Source organism: Triturus cristatus, chromosome 8 (genome assembly GCF_964204655.1).
Source record: "Triturus cristatus chromosome 8, aTriCri1.1, whole genome shotgun sequence".
NCBI classification, from domain to species: Eukaryota; Metazoa; Chordata; class Amphibia; order Caudata; family Salamandridae; genus Triturus; species Triturus cristatus.
Genome location: NC_140591.1, coordinates 1,161,302,942 through 1,161,330,590, shown reverse-complemented (window position 1 = coordinate 1,161,330,590; position 27,649 = coordinate 1,161,302,942). Strand labels below are relative to the sequence as shown.

Sequence of the window (27,649 nt, the reverse complement as noted above, 5' to 3'; positions counted from 1 at the left end):
TGCTGTTTATATCTGTTCCCCCCAATGTCCTCGGTGCTATGTAGTAGTGCGAGTCTTGGCTCGAACGGGAGCTCCCAGGCCAGAACGCTCCCCAAACACCCAAGGACCTTGCGCCAATAGGGTTGCATCACTACGCAGAGCCATACTGTATGTAAGAACGTGCCTTCGGTCGCGCCACAACGTAAGCATATCGGGGACTGAATCACCCCCATTTTCCACAATCGCGTTCTAGTGTAGTAGACCCTGTGTAGGTATTTATATTGGATCAGGCGATGTCTAGTGGAAACTGCAGTATAGCGGGGGCTCGCCAGTACCTCCGCCCAATCATCATCTGTAAGGTCAGGGAGATCGGCCTGCCAACGCTCACGTGTCTTATGGAGATTGTGTTGCACGCGTGTTGTAAGGGTTTGATAGATTTGTCGGATCTTATGAGGGCCGAGGTCCCCCGTCAAAAGGCGACTCACTAGGGGGTGATATTCTGGCAGGGACGTCAGTGACCGCACCGCCGGTATCAACGCATGTCGAAGCTGTAAGTATCGGTAGAACTGGGATTTGTGTAGGTCAAATTCGGTTTGTAGTTGTTGGAAGGATTTAATTGTGGGCCCTCGCATGACATCCCCCAATGTGGAGATTCCTATTGTATCCCACTCCCGGAATCCCTCCAGGGCTGCCACCGGCCGGATGAAGGCACCGCGCCATAAGGGTGTCATTTTGGTAAGTTTCCCCCACCAGCCCATCATACGCACCACGCGCCGCCAGATCTGAATCACCGTACCGCATGCCGGAGGATGGCCGGCCACTGAAGAGGAATCGTATAGTAAGTGTAGCAGCCGTGTGTGAGGGAGAGTCAAACGCTCTACCGCATACGCCGGATCTTGGAGCGACCCATACCACCAGTCGTTGACCACAAGCAGCTGGGATGCCCAGTAATAGGCGCGCATATCCGCCGCAGCTATTCCCCCGCAGTATGTAGATTGTACACAGGTCGCCAGGGCCACCCTTACGGCGCCCCCTTGCCAGAGGAACCCGTTCAGCAGGGCGTTTACTTGCGTGAACCACGTCCCTCTTCTCTTTTTTAATCCTTGCAATAAACAACTTGGCTTCTCTTTCTTTTAAGGCCTTAGTACTCATTTTTCGACAGCATGAGCATCCCTCGACGTCTTGATCCGAAGACCGGCACCAGACACAGTCCTCGTGCTTACCGCACTCCCTGCACGGTTTGAATCCGGACTTCTTTGTCGACATCTTTAACAAGAAGCAAGAAAAAAGAGAAACACCAGCAGAAACACAAAGTAACTAGCCAAAGCTACGGAGAGTCACAGAAAACCGTTAGCGTCGACGGCGCGGAAAAAGGGAACTGATGTCATCACGCCGACGAGGTCCTCTTATGGATCCAGTGACGTCAGCGGAGCCGTGCTTCTGTGACGTCGTCCTCGTCGGCGTGGAGAGCTACAAAAGTTTCCGAATGTTGCTGGCGCAGGGGATATTCACAAGGTGAGGAATCCACTGGCAGATGTATCCATCAGAAAAAATGGATACATCCGGACCAATCCGGATCTATGCCTGGTAGAAATACAGCGCTAAACCTTCGGCGTCTACATAATGTGCTTGGACGTAGTCATACGATCCAAGATGAGGCCGTGGTGCTATCTCTAGATGCACACATGGCTTTTGATACAGTTGAGTTGCCATTCCTCTTTGCTGTTCTCTGGAAACTGGGCTTCGGACCGAAATTTTGCTCCTGCATCCGCTCACTGTACACTGACCCAGTGGCCCAAATAGTAGCCAATGGACGTAGGTCAAGAAATATTTCGTTACACTGAGGCACAAGACAGGGCTGCCCGCTATCGCCCCTTCTCTTTGCCTTAGTTTTGGAACCCTTGGTGGCCTGGGTACGTCAAGACCCAGTTATCCGGGGACTTTAATGGACTGAAGACCTAGAAGACCGCATTTCACTATATGCGGATTATATCCTCTTGTATATGGCCTCCCCGAGACGCTCGCTATCCTGTCTTCTAGATATCTGTAGCTCTTATGGCCAGCACTCAGGGTATACGATTAACTGGGCAAAATCTGTGTTGTACGTCCTGAGGGGTCCTCCCCCACGTCTCCCGACCGGATGCGCAGTAAAAATAGTAAACAATACTTTCAAATACCTAGGGATACACGTCACCCGAGACCCAGAATTATTTATGACTTTAAATCTCCAAGCCCCTTTGAAACACCTTCAAAAAGACACTAAGGATTGGCACTCACTGCTATTGTCGCTACTAGGGAAGCGGCCCTTTTTAACATGATGGCTCTCCCCCGGTTTCTCTACGCCCTCCAAAACACGCCCTTTCCAGTCCCGCAAACATACTTCTGGTCCATCACAGCAGAAGTGACTAAACTCTTATGGAACCATAAGCCAGCCCGCATAGCTATGGTCAAACTATTTCGCTCCTGGCACGATGGTGGCATCACACTCCCTAATATACAATATTACTATTAGGCCTCCCAACTAATAGTGGTGAAACAATGGATCCATGTTCCTTACACAGACCCTGCCTATGCCCTTGACAGACTGCAGCTAGGGCCGACAGGACTGCACCAAGCACGCTACAATAAGACCCGCGCAATGCTAGGACTGACGAAACACACACTCCAAACTTGGAAATTAGTGCGTAAAAAACTAGGATTGCACGACACGCCCACACAAGCGACACCCTTATGGTTTACGGACAAGCTGGGGAGACTGGAAAAAAGCAAGGGCTTCCACAACTGCGACCTTATTGGGATATCAAAGGTTGGCGATCTCTGGGTGAAGGGAAAAATTATCACGTTTGCACATCTTCAAACACGATACAAGCTGGCGCCAACCGAACACTTTTGCTACCAACAGATTAATCACGCCCTTGAGGGAAGTACTCCCCCCAAACACCACCCTGCCAGAAGCGTCCCCATTAGAGGACAGATTATTGACGGATTACTTAGATAAACGAGCAATCTCCTTAACATATAACAAAATTGTTAACAACATGTCATATCCGATGAGAAAGCTCAAAGACAAATGGCAGGATGAAGTGGGCGAACTTAATGACACAGAATGGCAGGAGGCGCTCTCGTCCCCCAGAGAGGTAGCAATCACATCTAAACTGTGTCTAATACAACTTAAAATTTTTCATAGAATTTACTACACTAAAAGTACCCTCTGCAAAATTGGTAAAATCGACAGCCCGCTATGTCTGAGAGGATTTGGGGGAGGTTGGTACATTCTTCCATACAATCTGGGAGTGCCACGTGGTGATGGGATATTGGGAGGCAGTCATGTCCCTGATTACGAGGGTGAGTGGGTATTCAGTACCAAGGGAGCCCAAATGTTGTTTACTTCATATTTGGGACGCAAGAGACCAAAATTTTATACAACAGGCCTGGGCCACTCTGGGTACCATGATAGCAAAAATAAACATTGTCTGCCACTGGGGTGGAACGGCCACCCCAACCCTAGCAAACTGGTGTAAAAACATGGACACAGTGATGGTGGCGGAAAAAACGGTGTACGTGCACAGGGGATGCCCCAAAAAATGGATCAAAAAATGGGGCAAATTGAATACCTATTGGGGAGATATTTGCGAACTGCCATCAATTAATCAAGAAGATGACTTAATGGAGGGAGGTGACAATGCTGAAGGTAATGCTGTATAAATTACACTTTGATCGGACTGACTCTGTACTGTGTAATAAGATTGCGAACAGTAAATGTGCGTAAATGGATTAGATCATCCAAATGTACCGTATATTGTGAGAAATTGATTATGCCCTTTATTTCTTCAAATAAAATTAAAATATATATATATATATATATATATATATATATATATATATATATTCACTGAAAAAACCATAGGTTTCACACATGTTATAGTTAGCTGGACATTTCACTCGTAAAAAACCATTGAAATTCCCCCGTTATAGTTAGTTCAGCTAACTATAACTCGCGCGACCGCAATCCACTGCTGATGACGTCACATATTACATCACTCATGACATGGTCAGTGACATCTCAAATGACATCACTGATGACATCATCCAGTGAATATGTGTCTTTCTGAAAAATAAATATTTTTTATATATGTATATCTAAAGGTTAATGGAAGAATAAATGAGTAAATAAGTGTCTAAATGGGTGGGTTTTTTTGTAAAATTAATTGTATAACTGACTTTTTAACAGTATCTTAGTGAAGGGGCGTGGCCGAGCCAGCCAAGATAGCGGACTCTTCTTCCTGAGGCTCCTGCCCGGCGGCCCGTGCACGCGCCGTTAATACCTGCCCCAAGCATCTATCAGCTCTCTAAACCATAGCACCGAGCCGAGAGATAGCAGCGATGGCTCCGGTAAGCCCGGAATCCCCGAGTCGAAGGCCGCTGGGGCTGCTGAGACGCTGAGCGGGAGACCGCTGGACAAAATGGCGGCCCTGCGAATCATCACTGCAGCGACCCGAAGAAACGGAGAGGGCTGCTGCATCTCCGAGCGCGACTGACTCCATCGGAGGGCGGAAACGCCATCACCAGGGCCTCACAAGCGAGGCCAATGAAGAGGCGCCCCAGCAGACATCCAGAGGGGCCGAAAGTCATTGCGTACCGGGGAGCTGGAGGTCGACCCCCCCGTGCATGCACAACAGCTCGGGAAACCCGGTCGGAATCGGGCGGGAACATCGACCAGGGATTCCCCCCTCCCCCCCGGGCGGCACCTGCACGGACGACCGGCGGTTCAGCAGGTGAGCCACCACACTTGCTGCCGAGCCGGAGGTGCAGCGAAAGTCCCTCGGAACGCGGGGCCGGCGTGCGAGGATGAGTTGTGGGCCTCTAAGCTGCTGCCCGAGTAAACGAGCGGAGCCCCTGGGGGTGGACCGACGCCCGGTCCTTGTTGGCGCCTGAGACGGGCGAAGACGGGGTAGCAGCCGCCGCCAAGAGATCCGGTAGTGAGAACACGGCGATCACGGGCCGGGGTCTTGCGGGGAGAAGAAGAGTGCCCCAGTGCCCGAACCACCACACGCCCTAAGTTGACGTCGAGAGCGGACAGTACGGGGGAGTCACGGTCAGATCTCCCCTGTGCCCACACATGCACCGGGGCTAACAGGCCTCAGAAGGACACAGTAGGTGGGAGCGCCACACAGCGTACAGCGCTGGAACTGGCAAGACGCAAGGGACAAAATCAATACTGGGGACCCCGAGGCCACCCTCCACACCCCAGGCGGGCGTCTGTTTCGCTGACTGGGATCGGTCTGCCTTCATAGGCGCCTGCAACTACGGGCAGGACGCCCCCCTACCAGGGTCCAGATTTCCCTTGCCAACACCGACGGAAATGAGCTCCACCTGAGCAGGGAAGGCTTCGTCGGGACCCAAAATCGCCTCTCAGAGACAGGACACCGGAAGAACGGCGATCCGGAGGGTGCTCGCTGCACGCTTATCCCGGGAGAGGAGGTGCACGAACGGCAGGGAAGAATCCCGCGGGGGACCCCTAAAGGAGAACGGGGACCCCTAAAGGAGAAGCGGAGTGGCCACAACCGAGCCGGAGACGAGAACCTCTGAACGCAGTTAACCATCGGAACAGGGAGGGAACCCCCTCCCCCCCCCACCATGGGTCGCCAACGCCTCAGCCTCACCTCAGCCTCCTACGGGATGACCATAGAAAATTGGCGGATAAAGTCGCGAAAAGTGAACAAACGATCCAAACAATGGGGCCGCAGATGCAACAACAACACAATGTACTGAAAGACCTCCAATCACGGATAAAGGCACTGGAAACCAAGACGGACGATTTAGAAGGACACTCCCGAAGGAGTAATATCCGAATTATGAATCTACCGGAGGGAATTGAAGGGTCGGATTCGGTCAAATATATTACCTCCTGGATAACAACGTTCACGCCTGCAAAAGATCTCACCTCCTACTTCTCGGTGGAGAGAGCCCACAGGGTTCCAGCGCGCAGACCACTGCCAGGTATGCCCCCTCGCCGATTCCTGATGAAGCTCCTCCATTATCAAGACAGAGACACTATTCTACGGGCAGCCAGACAGCACGGGAGACTACAAATAGAAGACAAACAGGTCATGCTGTTCCCGGACTACTCATGTGCGGTCCAACAACAAAGAGCCAGCTTTCTTGCAGTGAAGCGCTCCATGCGCCTAAAGAACATACAATACGCCCTCCTCTTTCCGGCCCGACTCAAAATCATATATGATGGTACGACGCACTTTTTCACGGATCCAAGGGAAGCGGAAACCTGGGTGGAACAACGTGCACGGCGCCCTAGAGACGGTACCAACCAACATACGGATAAACCACCCGGACGCTCAGGGACGCCGACTCCGAAGGGTCTCCCTCACGCAACTCAATGCGCGGTCCGGCGCAACCACTGCCAGCTCACCGTACCTAGCGCAGATCATCACAGAACGCAGGAAAGCACTACAAGCGGTGGCCACATTGAGTCCCCAGGAGAGGGGGTCAGACATGGAGAGAGGCCCTCACCTGTTCAGTTCGGACGACGAGGGAAGTGCTACACCCATGCCTCGAGAGGGCTCAGTGACACCCCCAGTGGTGACCCCCAGACTGCAGACACGCTCATATAAAAGAACGTCAAAATGCGGGGCACACCGGGGAAAGGACCTCTACCCAGGATGAGTACGAATAATAATGGTATTTGAGCTCGAAGGCGCGAGATCGAGACCATCTGGATGAACCGCAATCATAAAAACAGGGAACAATATTCCAACCGAACATGGATCACTAGAAACAGCCATAGTGCGGGCAGGCACATCCTTGATATCAACAATATACGGGCAGCTTACGAACTAAAGTTTTAATATGAAAACCAGTTTGGGCATATCGCCTTGTGTGATAAGCCCTATGAATCGGGACTGTTTCCCTCTGTTGCACTTTACCCCTCCTCCCCTTTCGTTTATCCCCCCAGTATCCGTGAAAGGGCAAGAAAGCGGACATGGACAATACAGATTACAGATGGACGGTGAGTGGCGGGTGGTAAGATGGGCACAACGGACGCGGGAGATGAAGTTCATCATGAACATGCAAACCCAACCTCACACAACATGTCCTGCAGAATCCCTAACACAGACATAAAATTCATCACGTTAAATGTCAGGGGAATGCACACGGCCCGTAAGAGGTACTCTATCTATGCATATATTAAGAGACAGCAGGCCCACATAGCCGTCTAACAAGAGACACACCTGACAGCGGGGGAGGTGGACCGGTTACAGAAAAAGTGGCGGGGTATTATATGCGCCACAACGTATTCCGCATTCGCCAGGGGTGCGCTAGTGTGGATCAGACCAGGGGTGCCATTCAAAGAGCAAACAAGGCTAACAGACAAAGAAGGACGATACGCGATGCTGATAGGGATGCTGGAGGGCCAACAGCTGCTCATAGGAAGTATATACGCCCCCAACATAGAGCAAGAACAATACTGGGACAGGCTCACGAACGTACTAGCACACTATAAGTCAATCCCATGGCTCCTAAGGGGGGGGGGTTACAATTGTACACTAGACCCACACCTAGACAGGTCACACCCCCCGCAGGTACACTCACCGGCATACAAACAAGCTGCACCCTTTCGTAGATGGGCAGATAGGTGGGCACTGACTGATGTCTGGAGGGTGCGTAACCCAACAACAAAGCTTTACTGCTTTCACTCCATCCCGCACAACCTGAGAGTTAGACTCGACAGGTTCCTGTGCTCCGCGTTACTTCTGCCCAAAATACAAGACACAGACTATCTAGGTAGAATAGTATCGGATCATGATGCGCACACAGTCGTCCTCAGATGGCAACAGCCTCATCCCCCAATCCCAACATGGAAGTTACCCCAAGAGTGCCTCACTGACCCGGCATTCTGACAAACCCACGGGGAATATATGCGGGAACACTTTCTATGGAACGATGGCACGGCATCCTCCAGATCAATAGAGTGGGACGCATTTAAGGTTAGCGCCAGGGGACATTGCATCCAACAGGTGGTGGGGGTCAGGAGAGTGTTGGATAATGCCTTACAAAAGGCAGAGGCTAAACTAGAGGAAATATCGAAAAGTATAGACCAAGGGAAAGCCACACCGGCACAACTGCCCACGGCGAAATCCTCCCACGCAGAAAAGATGCGGGATCTGAGCAAATACAACTTTCGCGCTTATGCAGCTAAAACACACCGGGAGGGCAATTGAACGGGGTCACTTCTGGCCCGGTTAGTCAATAAAAGACACAACACCACACCTCATCACAGAACTTACGGCCCCAGACGCACAGCCCAAACACTCCCAAATCGACATATTGCACACATTTCACGAATACTACGTGGAAATATACCGGGCCCCACAGCCTGAGCTGCCGAGAGACCTTGCCTGATTCCTAGGCCCATCGCCCATGCCCAGGATCCCCCCCGCAGACAGGAAGGAACTAGATAAGAAGGTCACACCCGCTGACGTAAAGCAAGCGATCAAGTCTTTGGCTCGCAAGAAGGCGCCGGGCACGGACGGATTCCCACTTGAGTACTATAGCACATTCGTGGCCCAGCTGGCGCCCCGACTGGCTTCCATATATGAGGAGACATTAACCAGAAAGATACTCCCGGAATCACTGAGGTCATCGATCCTAGTGACCTTCCTGAAGCCACACAGAGACCCCACACTCCCTGCTTCCTACCGGCCGATTACGCTCCTAAATACCGACTGCAAGATTCTGGGGAAAATCTTAGCGGATCGCTAGTCAAATACTTCCGGCATTGGTAAACCCTGACCAGTGCGGGTTTGTTCCCCGGCGCAATACCTCACATAATCTACGTCGATTATTTCATCTCCAAGATCAAGCAAAAGATCGATTCCCCCAAGCAGCATGCCTAATTCTAGATCTAGAGAAGGCGTTGGACACCCTGTTGTGGCCCTACCTGTTCGCGGTCCTGCAGTGCATAAATGTCGGTTCCACGCTCATGGAGTATACCCAGCTCCTGTATAGAGGTCTCACCTCCAGGATGCGAGTCGGTAAACTCATATCGGCCCCATTCCCGGTGACACGAGGGACCAGGCAGGGGTGCCCCCTCTCCCCTCTCCTTTTCGCTCTAGCGATGGAACCCTTTGCCATAAGATTACGTCGGGAGGGGGAGACATGGGGGATTCCCATAGCGGACACAACCCATTGCGTGTCACTATACACGGACGACCTCCTGATATATGTTTGTGACATCTCGGATGACCTTACTCCAATATGGACCACGTTACAGGAGTTCGGGGCTCAAAGTAAACTGAGGGAAATCATCGATCTTCCCTTTGGGTGCCCAAATAGCGCCCTTGGAGATCACACTGGGCACCCAGACACTGACATGGGACGCGACAGCCCCCAGATATTTGGGAGTGCGGCTGTACCACTCCCCCAAAGACCTCTTTGAGGGTAACCATCGCAGGGCGTTAGCAAGCCTGCGATCGGCGGTGGGCTTCTGGAAGACGTTGCCATTGGCACCAATTGGACGTGTAGCCATAGCAAAAATGATCATGGTACCGAGAATGCTTTATTACTTCGCAAACCTCCCGATAATCCCACCACGCTCCTTCTTTCGGTGGTTAGATACGCTGTTAACAGCTCTGATTTGGGGCGGCGGTCGCCATAGAGTGGCACTGCGCACGCTATACCTGCCTACGACGGGCGGAGGCCTAGGAGCTCCATCCTTTGAATCATATTGCTTGGCGGCACAGCTCCAATGGTTGTCCCACTGGACAGCAGAGAGGCAAGTGGGAGAGACAACAACCGAGAGTGGCAGGATGCCCCTTCCCGCGATCAGACGAATGCTATTGCCAGGTACTAAACCGACACGCACGCACCCGCTACAGGTTTCTGTAGCCCGCAGATGTATGATGCGGATACACAGTATGTCGAGGGGACGACCACTATACTCTCCCTTGCTCCCCCTGGTGGGATTCCCTCGGAAAAGCAGGTACTACACTGCGGGAGCCCTACGGGTATGGACCGATCACGACATTACAGAGATGGAGGCGCTGTTTCACGAAGGACAACTGAAGACCTTGGCTCAGATGGTCGAGTGGTATGACCTCCCGCATGGACAGTTTTTAGGACACAGACAAATCTTAGATAGTGGTAGCCACCACTGGAATATGCGGGACGGGGAGCCCCCGACACATCCAGTGCTACACACGATACTGCGCATGGGGGTAGGCAGGCACCTAATCACATGTCATTACAAAGCTATCCGGGAATTGACGGATGTTTCCCTGGATGGGCTCCGAGGGGCATGGAGGGACGACGTGGGCAGAGCGTTCCATGACACAGAACGGCGCCAAGCTCTGGAATTTCCCAAAAAGGTATCCAGGAACGCGCGATTCAAAAACATACAGTTTAATATCCTGCATCGAGCGCATCTCACACCGGATAAGCTTCACCGGTTCTACCCCGAGGCGCAATTCCTGTGCCCCCGCTGTAGACACCAGAAGTAGACTTTAAACATATGTTTTGGGCCTGCCCGTCCATACAACGATATTGGGACAGGGTGCACCATGCAGTCCGAACGACGACCAATCTCCCGAACATTTCCACGTGGGAGGCGTGCGCTCTGGGGATATCCCAGAAAAAGAAAACTGCAAAAGTACAATGGAAATTCGCATCCCTGGCCATTCTCTTAGCGAAAAGTAATATAGCTATGCATTGGAGAGCTCCTACGGGGCCCTCAGAGGCAGCTTGGGCGGGAGCACTACTCAAATGGGGTGCAGAAGAGGAAGAGACACTACGAGAGGAAGAGGTAAAGGGCACCCGTAAACATCCAATATCCATGGAATGGGCGCAGCTCCTAATTCACTTCAAGCAGGAGCGAGCAGATGGGGAAACCCGGGAAATGACGCAGCCTGCTCCACACACCCCCTCCCTTTCCCCCACCACTCAGGACCCAATAACAATGATAGCGGTACAATAGACAAGTAGAAGAATCAACTAGGAGAGAAGGGCAAGACCCCCTGAGTTTATCGCTCGCCCTTATGAAGGCCCACTTCCCCCCTAGATCACCTCGGGACGCATCCGACGTACCTACACACAGTCAACGCGCCACCCACCACGACCGCTTATCCTTGCTCGCCCTACATGTACTCCCCCCCTCATGCTCCTCTTATTCATTTCCCTCCTCCCCCTTTTTTCTTTATCCTTCTTTATCGTTTTTCCTCTCCTTCCCACAGTTCATAGTTAATTCCATCGGCAGTTCAAAAACCGATACACTAGTTAAACGGAATAGATGTTCACATACGTCATAAGGGAAGAGCTACCCAGACAGAAACGGGGAGAACGAGCTAACCCTAGCTATCACGTGACACACCGCTACAGTCGCAATGGTGCACAATACAGCCCATTGGAACAAACCAGTAGTAGATTTACGATCTTAGCAAGGTCAAGGGGTTCCAGGGACTAGGCAACCAATGCAATCACCCTTTGTAAACAGTAATGATACTTAACAATGATGTAAAAAGTGATTCATCGATGATATATTTGATGTACATTATGGAATGTTGTATGCAAAACCCTAATAAAAAATTCAAACAAAACAGTATCTTAGTGAATACAGTGATGTAATATGTGACGTCATCAGCAGTGAATTGCGGTCGCGCGAGTTATAGTTAGCTGAACTAACTATAACGGGGGAATTTCAATGGTTTTTTACGAGTGAAATGTCCAGCTAACTATAACATGTGTGAAACCTATGTTTTTTTCAGTGAATTTGCAAGGTTTTTTAAATGCTAATTCCTAACTATAACGTGTGTGAAACCTATGGTTTTTTCAGTGAATTTGCAAGGTTTTTTAAATGCTAATTCCTAACTATAACGTGTGTGAAACCTGTGTTTTTTTCAGTGAATTTGCAAGGTTTTTCAACCCCTTCTGTGCCCATGACGAGATGGTCTCGTCATGGAGCACAGTCGCGCTGTGCCCATGACGAGACCATCTCGTCATGACACCCACCCACGGGGGAAGCGCTGGCGCTCCCCCCCGTGAGTGGTCGATCTTTTTTTTTTTTACTGGGAAGGCAGGGGAAGACCTTCCCCTGCCTCCCCCCGCGTCATCAATGCATCAGCGCGCGAGCCGCGCTGACGTCATTGGAGGTTTCCCTTTGCTCTCCGAGGCGCAGGAAGCCATTTGCTTCCTGTCCCACGGTGAGTAAAGGTGAGTTTTGGGGCTGGGGAGGGGGGTTACTTGCATCGGTGGGTTTGGGTTAGGGTGGGGGGATTTTGGTATGCTAAGGCATGCCACGAGGCTCGGCTTCGTTCGAGTGTGCCTGTTGTTGCTTCCCTGTAAATTGTTTCCAAAGTTGAAAAACGCTCGTCTTTCTAGTTGCTTCCCTGTGAAATGGATCTAAAAATGCCGAGAAATGCCCTTCTTTTTAATTTATCAAATCCAAAGTGCAGCAGCATGATTTTTGCATCGGTGGGTTTGGGTTAGGGTGGAGGCACTTTGGCATGCCACGAGGCTCGTCTTTGTTCGTGTGTGCCTGTTATTGCTTCCCTGTGAAATGGATCCAAATTTGAAAAACGCTCGTCTTTCTAGGTGCTTCCCTGTGAAATGGGTCCGAGAAATGCCCTTCTTTTTAGTTTTTCAAATCCAAAGTGCAGCAGCATGAAGAGAAATAGAATTTCTTATATGATACCCAACTAATAGCAAGACAGAGGGGTTGCAAAGTGGCCAGCTTGGTTTTTTTTTCATCCAAATACACCAGCATCACTTTACAGAGTTTGCCAGTGAAGTGCTACTTTCATTTTCTCGTCTTTTTTTGAAGAGCATTGTTGTTTCCAGGTTGGGAGAGTGTACCATTCCTGGAGGTACTGCAATACCTGGTTGATGGGTGGATTGGAAAACACAATGTGTACCATGGCTCTGTGTTTATGGATGTGGTCTTTTTATACCATACTGCTAACGTTTTGTAAGGATGTAAGCAATGGACAGTGAAACGGTTCCCTTCAGGGCCCTCTAGTCATGTCCATAACTTTTCAGGTGAAACCACTCGCTGATTTCTGAATAGTTAGTGAGAGATCGTTTAGGTAACCATGTTGTTTCTGCTTACATTTCACATGCTTTCCATTCCCTATGAGTGGTTGCTTTTTTTTTTTTCTAGGCAGCATATTACTCTTATCAAGTGCATAATTTGAATTGAGCCACATCCAAGTGTTTATAGCGGGCACAATTAGGTTACAGCTGAAGGCAGTGCGAGTTTCAGTGGGCAAGTATGGTGTTCAGTGGGGATGTGGCACTATGGCCAGAGCTGTGGAATTTGGAGCTGGGGAACCGGGTTCCGCATTCATGACCAGTCCACCACACCACTGTACTGAGGGAGCACATTCCCATGCTAGACCGTAGAAGGCCCCACTAGACCTTAGAAGGCTTGATGTCTTAGCACAAGCAGGTGTACCCTAGTGGTGTCAATTGTGGGTTAACCTTGAAGGCCTGTCCACCACAATCCATATTGAAGTCCATCTCAAATTTCCCACCTCCCAGCGTTCCCCTGGGTCTCCCCGTAAAAATGGTGCCTCACTTGTGTAACGCTTTTTCTAATATTTATTTTTACTTTAAAGGTTGTGGTTTTAGATGTGTAGAAGGAAAAGGAATCTTGGGCTGTATGCATAAGTTGCAGCTGTGCTAATTTCATTGAGTACCCCAAGAAGCGGGATTGACGAGGGAAGCTTGCACTAATTAGCATCTGCAAAACAGTCTGTCGAAGATTAAAAGACCCACACAAAGGTTCTAATGGTTACCGGAAAGAGGAGTATCGTGCCTCAGTTCGCTGCATTGGCTTCTCCTTATATATGCCCCGTCTCTCCCATACACCCTATTTAAACAATGCCACAGTTTTGCGCTTTCTGTGCCCGGTTCATCTGCTCAGTGAGGTGCTGCTTCCAGCAGGGCAGTGATCGCTGCCCGGTGAGCAGGGATTCCGCAGTCCAGCCAAGGGCTGCCAAGCCGTGGAAGCCGTGTCCTCAACATAGTGAACGGACCATGCAAACTTCACCCATAGTCAGGTGATGCAGAGTCACGCTTGCTGTTAATTAATAACCCTGAATCCATGTTTGAAAGCCAAAAGGGGGTTTGGGGGAGCAGCCGAACGTAGTGACGACTGCCCCCCGGGCAGTTTGGGAGGGGTCTGAGCTGGCTGGATCAGTCATTTTGTGGTTTGGGGCTTTTTTGCGGTATAGCCCAATTATAGCCCAAGTAGCCCTATGCTTATATAATCCTATGAGGGGATTTGCCAGCCACCATTTTAGGTTTTGGTGACCTGGTGGCTGGCAGCAAGGTAGCTAGTAATAGTTATCTTGGCTGTTTAGTTAGCTGTTTTCTTGGCTATTTAATTAGCTGTGTTTAGCGAGTTAGGCATAGTTATGCAGGGTTATAAGCTCTTGAAGGCGGTGCGCCTGCTGAGCGAAGCAGGCCACATTTGATGTATTGATCCCTTCAGCTGTGGAGCTTTCGCGCCCTCCTGTGCGTCCTTTTGCGGGGGTGGCGGCCGCCGTCTCAGCCTGCACGTCCCTTAGACCGGCGAGAAGAAAAGCGGAGAGCTTGGGGGCCGCTCTTAGGCCCGAAGAGCGACCCCTTTCTCCCCAGACGCACCGGAGCCTCGTGCGCATTCCAAGGCTCCGGCGAGAGTGTGCAAGGGCGGTTTGGGGGTTTGGGAGGTGGAGGGGGCATACCCGGTTGGGTTAGGCAGGGTGAGGGCCTGAGGGATTTAGAAGGGGAACTGGGTTTGGGGAGTGGAAAGGGGAGGAAGGTAGAGGGACTTTGGGCAAGATCAGGGCTCAAATGGATGTTGGGGGGGAAGAGGAGGGGATCCCGGGGAATTAGGAGACGGCCTGGGGGTAGCAATGCCTGGGAAGGGCTAGATATTTTCACCTCATGGAATGAGGAGGTGAGGGCCATTAGTAGAGTGGGTCAAGTGGATGCTTATCTTGCACAGGAAGGGTCAGCTGGTTTGGAGGGCAAAGGTTTAAATTTGAGAAGAGGGGGCAAAGGGGACGAAGGCGGAGGCAGCAGAAAGCTTGGTAGGGGGGGCTCAGGGGACAGGTCTTGACCAGGAACGGCCAGGGTTAGACATGGCTGGGCTGGAATGGAGTGAAGGGAGGAGGGGGGTTGAGTGACAGGGAAGTAGGAGATTTGTTTAAGGTAAGGCATCAGTAGGCAGAGAAGACTTTGGGCTTAAATAGGAAAAGAAGAAGAAAGACAGGGAATGAGTATCAGACGCCCGGCACACCAGACCAATCATTTATATTGCAGGGCGAGGACTCGCGTCTGAGTGTGGACTTGGCAGATCTGGGTGCGGCTTACTGGCATCAAGGAGAAGGGAGGGTGGAGCCTTGCGCGGCATACCTGTTACCATCGGGGGATCCAGCACATGTAGGTCCTGAGCGGTCTCGCTGGCCCCAACACCTGACGTACCTCAGCGGTCTGCAGGACGGAAAACCAGCAGGAGAACGCAGTCAAATCACTCTGAGGTGTACCGGAGGGTGCGGTCAGCGCCCCCGGAGGCGCGGAGTTATGAGCCCATGAGGGGCCCCCATGTGGGGTCACGTGAAGGTGCAGAGTTAGATTTCGATGAGGAGAGCTTTGAGGAAGGCAAGCTTAGAGATGATTTAGATGGGGTGGGGGGGGATAAGAGTAATGTCTCTCAGAGTCTTTTTCAGGTTTCTAGCGGAGAGTCAGAGCCTACAGTAAGGCCAACCAAGTCGGGATCGACCACAGGGCCACTGGCAAGGCGGACTACAGCAACACGGGCACCATCCTTAGAGCCAGGTAAAACATATGGAAAGAGGGAGTGGCTGGTAATGGTCTCCGTGGGGACGGGAGGAGAGAGGGTAGGTTGCGCAAGGGCAAGTATGTTTTAGACATAGGGGTGGGTACCGAGGCGGAAGGTAGGAAGGATCCGGCCAAGCCAGTGATTAGCAAAGGCACAGAGAAATCTGATAAGGGAAGAAACCAGCGGAGATAATAAAGATAAGCTTGAAAGTAAAGAGTTGTAGATTAAAAGACTCCCTTATATAGGAGTGACTCTGCCATTGGGGGCACATTTGATGCTGGCGACTACAGAGCGCATATGGAAAGGTGAATAAGTTGAAATGCTGAAATTATTGCACAGGGAAAGTGCGTGCAAAAGAAGGGTTTAAAGAAGAGGAATGCAAGCTGGCTAAGTAAACGGCCAAGGGTTCCTCTGACCATAGAGAACTGGACAGCAGCTTTCTTGATTTATGTTAGTGTTTACTGGGAGAAATTCCAGGAACGCTGCATAGCACTATTTAAGTATGTGGAGGTCATTCACAAAGCGCAGATCACGGGGGGGGGGGTATGCATGGGCACAATACGATGACGAACTCAGGGCCCGTATGGCCTGGGATACTGAGGCAAAAATGGGGGGGGGAACTTGACACGGATTCTGGCAGCCTTCGATTGGGGCTTCCATGGGCATGGGGGGCTTGCTGGGATTTCAATAAAGGGCTGTGCACGCGTACATTTTGCAGATTTCGCCATTTGTGCTCAAAATGCAGGGGAAACATCCCTTGGTCAACTGTTTTGGGGTAGGAGGGGTTTTAGGCATGGGGGCGGCTGTAGCAGCGGGGGGCAACACAGGGGGACAGCAGTAGTAGCATTTTTGGGGGTCAAGGGGAGCTAACGGTTTTCTGGGACAAAAGGCTCATACGCCAGTTAAGGCAGACAAATTGGAGGCGGCCTTACAGAGTTATGACGACCAGAAGGCTGCAGAAGTACTAAGGGAAGGGTTCAAAGTGGGGTTTTCGTTTGGGGTATGCAGCGCCTAGACACAGGCTTTGGTCAGAAAATTTGAAGTCAGCAAAGAACATTCACAGGTTGGGCAAGAGAAATTAGACAAAGAGGTGAGGAAAGGAAGAATGGCGGGCCCTTTCCCAGTTTGGCCTATGGACAACTTGATTGTGTCACCAATTGGGGTGGTGCCCAAGAAAGAAACCGGACAATTCAGGCTTATTCAACATTTATCATGGGAAGAAGGGTGCTCGGTGAATGATTTTATTGATGAAAAGGAAGCTACTGTTTTATTTAACTCGTCAGTTGACGTGACTGGTAGTGACAGCGGGCGCAACGGCGGAAATGGCAAAATGCGACATAAAATCAGCTTTCTGTTTGCTTCCAGTCCATCCAGATGATTGGTATCTTCTGTATATCCATTTCAATGGTAAATGGTACGTGGACAAGGCATTACCGATGGGCTGTTCTATGTCATGCGCATTGTTTGAGTGTTTTAGCACCTTTCTGAAGTGGTTGCTTTAAAAAAGGACAGGGCAAATGTTAGTGACCCATTACTTGGATGATTTTTCTTTGTAGGAACCCCTTGCCCATGGAGTGCCAGGAGTACCTGGAAAACTTCAAAGAGCTGACGGAGGATTTGGGAGTGTCATTGGCACCGGAAAAGACGATGTGCCCCAGCACGGCACTGTCTTTTCTTAGAATAGAGATTGACTCCAGAAAAATGCAAACTCGGTTGCCGGATGATAAAAGGGATAGAATGCTGGAATTGCTTAACGCCATGCTGGCACAGGAAAAAGTAATGGTCAAAGACATACAGGCCTTGCTAGGGCATCTCATTTTTGCATGTAGGGTAGTGAGAGTAGGCAGAACCTTTTGCAGGAGACTAATGAGGGCATTAGCGGGAAACAGATTGCCTCATCATCATGGGCCTTTCTCTGCAGGCGTAAAAGAAGATTTGCTAATGTGACAAGTTTTTCTGCAAACTTTCAATGGCATTAAACTGGCATGGGCGGGGGATCTCATTTGGGATGTGCAGATATTTTTAGATGCAGCGGGCAGCAAAGGTTTTGGCCTCGACTGGCAGGGGAAGTGGTGTGCCAAGCAGTGGCCGACATAATGGAAGGAAGGGGGTAGGTCCATTGCATTTCTGGAGTTCTTCTCCTTAGTTGTGGCAGTTACACTATGGGGTAGTCAGCTTGAGCATAGGAAGGTGAATTTTAGAGTTGATAATAGGGCAGTTGTAGGGATTGTGAACCGTCAGTCAGCAAGGGACGAACAAGTGATACAGTTGCTAAAGGTTTTGTCCTAGGTTGTTTGTGTCATGATATAGCGTTTGGAGCACTGCACGTCCCAGGTGGACAATGACATAGCGAATGCTTTGTCTCGTTCGCTGTGGGGGAGATTCCGTGGGTTGGCCAAGGACGCCAACAAGATCCCGACGCCCATGCCGCAGCAGTTGTGGTATGTAGGCAACACAATATGCTACAACTGGTGGAAGGATCACTGGCTAAGTCTACTAGGATAGCCTATAATCTAGCATGGAAGGAGTTTTGCTGTCAGGCGCCTAGCGGTGCTCGAATAAGTTACAGCGATGGGACGATGTGATTCAGTTTGTCCTGGATATGATTGAAAAGGCTTTCCCAGGGTGTCAATTCCAAGGAAATTATTGGGAATTGCATTCATGGGTAAATTGCTCTGGGGTTACATGCCTTCAGCGGGTGAATTGGGCTCAAGGATGCTAGAAGGGTGGACCAGGGAGTGTGGCCAGCTGAATACGATCAGGAGACCCTTGTCATGGCAGTTGCTGAGCAGCGTAAAACAGATTCTGCCTAGGATCTGCACAGACGCCTTCGAGTCATGCCTGTTTTCCACATTGATGGTGGATGTTTTTTGGTGCATTTAGAGTGTCTGAGTAGTTAAGGGACAGAGGGGGGATCGGGTGGGAAGATGTGGTCTTGCGCTGTGTGGGTATACATATATGGTTAAAAAAGTTCAAAAGGTATCAGAAGGGCAAGGGAAAATGGGTGTTGTTGCAGGCTCCATTGCCTAAGCTTACTTGCCCTTATAGATGGGGGCTTCACTGGCGAGCAGCATCCAAGGATATCGGGAAGTCAGTTTTTGTGCATGCGAATGGGAAAAGAGTTACAGCCTTCCAACTGATAGTGGTGCTGAGGAAGGCACAAAAGGAATTGAACATACACGGTGCAGGTATTGGGACACACTCTTTCCGGATTGGGGCAGCATCTGAGGCAAGCAATAGAGGGTGGGGACAGGGTGATATCATGCTCTTTTGGAGGTGAGCCTCAGATTGTTATAAGCGATACTTCCGTAGCTGGGATAAGGAATTTAGCTCGATTGTTACAGTGCATAAGTTCACACAGTGTTTCTCGTTTCAGGTTCGGTGGCTGGCCCCCCTTTTGTTGGAAATGTCAATCTGGGTTGTCGGACACTCCTTCGTGAAGTGGGTGCACGTGCAAGCACGAGAAAGGTTTTTCAGACAGAATATTGGTTTTAATAATAAACTGTTTAAAGTGTTATGGAAAGGAAAGGGTGCATGTTTTGGAAGGAGCTGATTCTGTGTCTTAACGGTCTGCTAGTTGGGGGTCGATGTCCGGACATTTTGGTCGTACATTTGGGTGGAAACAATTTGTGTAAAGAGAAGGGCATAGTCCTGAGGAGACGCATGAAGAGGGATTTAGCACTTATTAAACAACAGTGGTCAGGATGCTTTGTGGTATGGACTGCGTTGTGCCCCACCGGGTCTGGCGGGGGGCAGTTAATCTAGGTGCGGTGGACAGAGCCAGGCGAAAGTTAATACAGAGATGTCTCGTTTTTGTAGGGAATAGAGTTTTTGTAGAATTGTGCACAGGGACATTCGTTTTGATGCAGTGGAATTTTTTGGAGGAGACAGGGTCCACTTGTCAAGGCTGGGGATGAGTTAGCCAGAACGTTAAATGTTCAGAGCCACCCTAGAAAGTAAGAGGCCTATAGGACAGGGGGCAAAAAAAGGGGGCTAGGCAGTAGTGGCTGTCTCCCCCTTTTTCCTGGGTGGCGGGGTTTTGAAAAGTTGGCCAGGGTTGGCACAGGTTTTTCGTTAAGTATATGAAGTTTGTGAGCAGGAGCAGGAAAAGGGTAGGCAGGTAGTCTAAGTTCAGGATACACGTTTGTTAGTTACAGTTGCAGGAAGGCAGGTAGAGAACGGGGTATCATTGGGGGAAAAGGTTTTAACTGCAATACTGTGTAATGTTGTTGTTATGTTAATGCCAGGGTGGGGGAACTTTTGAGGGGATCGTAGGGGCGGGGGGATCAAGGGTCAGCTATTTGACGTATAGCGAGGCTTTCGTTTTGTAAGGCAGTTGCCGGTTGGTTATTTTGTAGTATGCACCCGTTTCAATAAAGCGGCATTTTTCGCACACAAAATGGGTCTCGGTTTGGCTTGCCCCCCTCCCTCCCAAGGGGGTTTGGGGGGGCAGCCAAACATAGTGAGGTCTGCCCCCGGGCAGTTTGGGAGGGGTCTGGACTGGCTGGATCGGCCATTTTGTGGTTTTGGGCTTTTTCGGGGTATATTGTAGCCCAAGTAGCCCTATGCTTATATAATCCTATGAGGGAATTTGCAAGCCACCATTTTAGGTTTTGGTGACCTGGTGGATGGCAGCAGGGTAGCTAGTAATAGTTTTCAAAATGGGTCTCGGTTTGGCGTGCCCCCCTCCCTCCCAATGTTCTGTGTTGCATCGCATTACTGGGGCCTGTCCCCCGCAACCTGACATCTACAAAGTTCCTGGTTTCCTGCAACACTTACTGCCGGCTGTAAATTATTTTCTATGTGCGCTCAGATATCTGGATCATTTGATAGATGATCAGCTAACCAGAGGACTAGTAGGATCGGCAGCACAGTAACAAAAAGTAGTGTTTTAAAAAGTGCAGATCGAACAGCAGCGCTTGTGAAAAGCACAGCACTCCTAAAAAAACATAAAGTATGCCCCTACATTAAAAGTGAAATAGTGAAGCGTGGTGCGCGTTGTATAGGCAGTAACTTGACCCACCTAAAAAAAGTAGTCCTCAGAGGGATTCTTAAACACTGATAGTGTACGGAGATAGTAAACGACCGGTGCTCCGCAGCTGCAAAGCGGAAACAAAAAGGAAGGAAAAGAGAAGCAATTGCACAGTAGTAAGCCAAAATTTTCGAAGGACATTGGGGAACACAAAAAAAAAAAAAAAAAAAAGAAAGGCCAACCAGTGGGTGGAAGTTGCACTTCACAAACCACTTACAAAAGGTCGCTAAGCAACAGTGCAAGCGCTGTTACGCTCAACCTAAAAAATAAAATGGCTACTGTTGACCCTAAACTGAATCAGCCAAAAAAGCAGCATGACGATGTATATGCGTGCATACACATCAGACCATCATACATGCTTCATGACATATGGACGTTTGCGCTTATACGTTATGCCGGTGTGGCAGCTTTTTTTTAAATTGCTGTTTCAAGACGGTGCAACCACATCTTGCAGCAGTAAATTTGAAAACTATAAAAAATGTGCAAAAGTGCCTTAATTAGAAAGGAGCAACCCTCCGCAAATTACAGGAGCTGGATCCTCCAAAAATTAAATTGAAGATAAAAATAGCAGGCAAAAATAAACGCTACTGGGAGGGGCGACGGACAGGGGATCAGCGGTTGGGCACACAGGGGTTCAAGTACAAGCTGAGGAGAGATGGAAAAAATGAGGGTAGGACAGATAGGAGAGCAACAGAGGAGTTTGGTATGGTGAAATGAAAAAAAAAAACAAGAAGGCCTGTGTGACCAGACAAACATTTCGGTAGACATTTGCTATAACATGCTATGTGCTTCAGTACTAAAATCATTAGACATTATGACCATAAAAGTAAGTAATTTAGAGGTGGTATAGTAGACGTTATAGCTCATGTTTCATTGCAAAGGTTTATTGCGTGAGGTGCCACTGGCTGCAGGCAAATGCAAACATGGGCCACAAAAAAGATTTCAAACGCGCAAAATGTGATAGGAGGTATGCTTGCAATAAGTCTAACCAATGGCAATTGCTCGGGATAGCATTTCAACCTGTTGTTCTTTTTCCCACCATGCTACCTCAGTTTGAGCTCTCCACACCATGCCACATAATTTCAATCAGCAGAATTTCACTGAATACCACACACTTCCACGCCACAAAATTCAACTCCATACTTTTCCATTACACACCACATAATTTGACAATCACTTATTTCAACTCAACATCGCAATTACGCAACACACCACATACATCCAATCCACACCACAGAATTGCAAATCATGCCAAAAAATTCAACAGCACACCACATAATAAAACTCCACAACATACCACTCCAAAACACAAAATGCCATTCCACATAATTCCACTCTATTACACACAATCCCGCTTCACATAATTCCATTAAACTCAATATCACATAATTCCTATTTACATATTTCCACTGCACACCATGCTACATTATTCCACTACACAGATCCACTCCACACCACAAAATGTCACCACACACAATTCCACAATTAAGAATTCCAATCCAACCCACAAAATTCCACTCAACACCACATACATCCACTACACTACAAACCAAAACACATGGGTAAAATACATTGTCATTTACATTGCCAATACCTCTAACTATCAGAAATGCGAGTCAAAATTTACATTGCAAATGCTTGTTTAAAATTGCCCTCACCCAGTAGGTAGTGGCATGCTTCATCATAGGGCTGCTACAACATGTTTGCGCAGTCCAACGCCTGGGATAAAGCAAAGGGAGGGGGGAGACAATACAAACATATATGTGTTGGAATCCACGCAGTAAACTACTTATAAAGAGACAGTAATAGTGTAAAACTACCTCAGGAATGCCCTTCATAATCTTTAATCATGGGTTCCCTGGATAGGATTAATGTGTATGCATGACATAAAGCAGTAAGGAGAGACAGAGGAGTCCTAATTATCCCCTAGACCATCACCATTTCTTAGTTTTTAATCCTATCTAGGATTTGTATTGTCCAAAACAATCTGCCCCACTACAATCCAAAACAACCTGTCTCAATCCAAAACAACCTACCCCACTCCAATCCAAAACACTATGTCCCACGCCAATACAAACTGTCCTACTGCAATCCCCCCCAATTCCAATCCAAAACAACAATCTGCCCCACTCCAACCCTAAAAAAATCAGCCCACCCCACTCCAATTCAAAACAATCTGCCCCACTCCAATCCAAAACAATCTGCCCCACTCCAATCCAAAACACCCTGCCCCTCTCCAATTGGCCCCACCCCAATCTGCCCCACTCAATCCAAACACTTTGCCCCACTCCGATCTGCTCCATTCCATAAAGACCCACTCCCTCCAAAACAATCTGCCCCATTCCAACCCACCACAATCTGTCCAACTCCTATCCGAAACAATCTTCCCCACTCCAATCCACCCAACCAATCTGCCCGCTCTCCAGTCCAAAACAATATGCTTACTCCAATCCACCCCGCTCCACCCCACTACAAATATGTTCAAAGCAAAAAGGTCAATTTCTAACGACCGCTGGATCAAAGTATTTGCTTTAATGTTGTTAGCATTCCCCAAAAGGTAAATGAGGACTGCGTGCAAACGAATATAGCACCTTACATTGCATGTGTTTACAACGCATGCGATTACAACGTGGTCATTACGACTGCGTTGTTACATCACAGTACATTACAACGCAAGTTGTTACATTGACTTGCTGTAGGGGGCGTGCTAACCTAAGAAATAGCATAATTTACTATTCCAACATCTTCCCTACTGTTGCGCACACTGGAGTTGCAATAGCAAATTATACTATTCCTAAGTCCAGCGTACCCCTACAGCAAGTCGATGTAACAACTTGCATTGTAATGTACTGCGATGCAACAACGCGGTCATTGTAACGACCGCGTTGTAATCGCATGTGTTGTAAACGCATGCGATGGAATGTCTGTTTCCCCGTGCAAACAGGTGCTAAAATAGGCCCAATGTAGAGACCTGTGCACGTAGCGGCATTCGTGGTCTCCAGACGTGTATGCGCACAGAGGACAAAAGAAATTAAGACCTTTTCGCTTTGAACATATTTTTCCTTGGGGCTCCAAGGACTTGTTTGTGGCACTTGCACAAGGCGCTGACAAATCATTTTACCTTGCTTCAAAAGACTTATGAGCCTTGAAAAAGTTGTTTTTTCGACGAAACACGTGTCAGCTGTGTTTTTTTTTGCATCTGATACTGACCTACGTGTCAACAGACTTTGGATTCCTTGAAAATTAAAAGTTGGATCTGCTAGATTAGCAGACCTCAAATACACCTCACCTCAGTCAAATCCACCCAACTCTTATTCACCCCACTCCATTCCACCTCACTCAATTTCACCCCACTCCAATCCCCCCTACCTAAATGCAATACACCCCACTCCACTTCACCCCATTTCAATGCCCCCTACTCCACTGTAATCCACCCACTCAAATCCAACCCTTTCCAATCCACCCAACCCCCACTGTAATCCAATCCACCCACTCTACCCTAATCCAATCTACTCCGCCCCAGTTTAGTCCGCCCGCTTAATCCATCATGCCCACTACTCCAATCCACCCGACTCAAGTCCACCCCACCCCACTCCAATATACCCCATCCAGTCTAGTCTAATCTACCCCACTCCAGTCTAATGCATCCTACTCCAGTGCCCTCTAATTAACCTCACACCAAACCACCCTACTCTACTCCAATCCATCCACCCCAAACTTCAATCAACCCCAATCCAATCCACCACACCCCATTTCAATCCACCCCACACCAATCTAATTACTTGACCTACTCTATCTAATTGACCCCACTCAATCCAACCCATTCTACCCCTATACAGTCCACCTCAATCTACTCCAATCCAATCAACCTCACTACCTCAATCCTCTCCAACCCACTCCACACGGCTCTCTGCCACTTAACTCTACTCCCTATTCCACTCTACTTCAACAAATCCAGTCTACCACACTTTACTCTCCCACTCCACTCTACGACACTCCACGCCAATAACTTTTAGCCATGCTGAACAGCAGCCACACTGGTATACAACTGGGCAAAAACACATTGCTAAAGGCAATATTTCTTGTTGGCTTTGCCAGTGATTGTTTACATTGTATTTTGTGGAGGAGTAAACAACATATTTCTAAAATCAATTTCACTGTGCTGTAGTAATATACAATTTGACCTTGATTAAACTATTTAGTAATACATGAATGAAGATGCGTTTATTACAACACTTGCTCTAAGTAAAATAAGTTATTGAGACACATATTTATTTTCACTGCCACAGACGGCGCATAGATATATAAGATATACTTGCTCGCCCCAAAGCGATCACCACTGAAGGAATCGGCAAGTATGACGCAGGTCGAAACGTAATATTACGGTGACTGCAGAGTTCCGTAGGAGGTAAGCGCACCCCTTTACCCAGCCGCTTTTCTAGTAAATATGTCTTATACTCACATGCTCGCCGGTGATACCACGCCCATAATGAAGCTGTGGAAGAGAAGACAAATAGTATTCCATCGTTTGGCTCCAAACCAGTGGCTTGGTCTCTGCTTCGTCAAATGGTCAGGTCGAGATGTGAAAACTCAACATCTCCATGCCAGAAAAGAAGTCGAGGGTAACCGCCGTCTCTGGTTCAAAAACCTTAAAAAACAGAGTAGAACGTTCGAAGGGGAGGGGCCGGGAAAGGCGTGAACCGTGCGCCGTTTCGGATACATGAGCTTCAGCTACGTGGGATTGTATTTTTTAGTACGTGTGAAGAAGGGGAATTGTTAACAGCTTACTTACATGTTTCCAAAAATCACGATTTCCTGTCAATTGGTTTTATGAACCTTCGCACGAGAAAGTGTATCTGCCTCTCTTTACTTCCGAGTACGGGGTATGAGAATGTACCAAGCTCCAGACGCCCAACGGAAACATGTACATACCCAGAGGTGAGCAAGACAACAAATTAACAAGGAGAGCCGAGCCAAGAATGTGCTCTGGATCTAAGACCCGTTGCACGAGCGAACCCTCATGCAACAATCATCACTAAAAATACGATTAAGTCTCTTCAATTAAAAAAATAAAAATACTTATATAACATGTGGAAGCTTTGATGCCACATCATAACACTGCACTTAGAAGTACTAATTAAAAGTGATAGTTTTTAAAACTGAAACATTAGTGACCTAATTGGCAGGACCAGTGTCATGTAAATCATGTACATAGCCCAGATTATTGTAGAGCTACATTATAGTCTATTACATCAAACACAAAGGGGCAGATTTATGTTCCCTGGCGCATCCCTGCAAATCAGCATGGATGCACCAGGGAAGATGTGTCACGCAAGTTTACCCTTGCGCCACAATAGATGCGCCGCATTTACAATGCAGTGCATCGTGGCGCAAGGATAAACAGATGCGTGACGCATCTGATGGCGGAAGGGCGGCGCATTGCTGGAGCTGCGTCGCAAGCGCGAAGCAGCTCCAGCAAGGCTCGGGGGTGCCCTATCGGTACAATGCTGCGTCAATCCTTACGCCTGCTTCAAGCAGGCGCAGGGATTTGACGCAGCATGGCCGGAAAAGTGACTGAGTGAAATCTTGTAGATTTCACTCAGCCACTTTTCGGAGGCGTTCCTGTGCCGGAACGCCCCCCCTGTGAAGGTACGCCCACATGTGGCGCAAGCTTTACACCGTGACGCATCTCCCTAGATGCGTCACGTTGTAAATCTGCCGCAGCATGGCGCTGGCTTTGTGCCCCCGCTGCGTCACAAAAGTGACGGAACGGCGGCGCAAAAGTGACGCACAGGGCTTATAAATCTGCCCCAATAAGTTTTTGTGCAACTAGTATTCTGAACTCACATATTTGAAAGTGCTTTTATATTCGATAATAAAGAAAAAGGAGATTTGGTGAAATACAATATTTGCCTAAGATCACACAATTTAAGCAGGTAAGCTCCGATTTATCCAGGTTTTCTGGTTTCACTTTCTACAAATCAGCCACTACCTGGGTATCTATATGTCTTTCCTTTTTATTTTTAAAGCATTATTTTACCTCTGTGCATTTTCTGCAGCTTTATGTAGTGCAAACACAGGTATTGAAGTGCTTTACATGAGCACCAGTTACATTGTTACATTATACAAGGTCAGATTCACTTTTTCTAGGCAAAGGAGATGAAATGATTTGCCCAGAATCACGGTATGGTGAGCCAACGTCCAGACTCAGACATGAGTCCCCAGTCCAAAGTCGACAGCTCAGGGTTTAACACCATATCCTGGGTAGAGGGGGTGGCAGGCAGAAGCCACACGAAAGCTTGGCTAGTTATGGGCTCGAGGTCCCAACTTGACTTCGAGCTGAGCCAGGCAACAGGCTCGAACCTGGCTCGAGCTCTCAGTGGCTCGGCCACCTTTACTCATATATAGGACAAATACTTTTTAGACCAAATGATTTCATATGATAATCAGGGGTGTGGCTCCAACACATGTTTTAAAAATATTTTTGAACAATGCAATAATTATAAACATGCTACAGACAGATTCCAAGATGCCTCTGAGAGTACAAGTATTGGCTTACAAACCTCTTCTAGAGTGGCAAGAACAATGTGACCTTCCACACTAATGTTAAATCATAGAGGTGGCGAGCCAACAAATTAACAGGGAGAGCCAAGCCTGGCTCAGCTCTAGGAGCCCTTGCACAAGCTGAGCCAAGGAAATGTTTTCCGTGTAAATCGTGGAACAAACAACACGTAAAATATGATAAAGTCTCTTTAAAATTAAAAAAGTACATTTATTCAACATGCAGCAGCTTTGATATTAATAAG

The 27,649-nt window shown here is 48.7% G+C and overlaps 1 protein-coding gene across 3 annotated transcripts in view; it reads right to left on the bottom strand.

Annotated features, from left to right (window-relative positions):
- Positions 1-25,469, bottom strand: part of LOC146805544 (fibrous sheath-interacting protein 2-like) — a 426,831-nt gene extending 401,362 nt beyond the window's left edge. For all 3 annotated transcript variants that reach the window (XR_014967474.1, XM_085620524.1, XM_085620523.1), the window contains exon 1: positions 25,306-25,469. Coding sequence is in view for 2 of the 3 variants with exons in the window: in XM_085620524.1 (XP_085476650.1) it covers positions 25,306-25,368 (63 nt within the window). In the remaining variant the exon portion in view is untranslated. The remainder of the gene's footprint in view (positions 1-25,305) is intronic.
- Between the last annotated feature and the right edge of the window lie 2,180 nt (positions 25,470-27,649).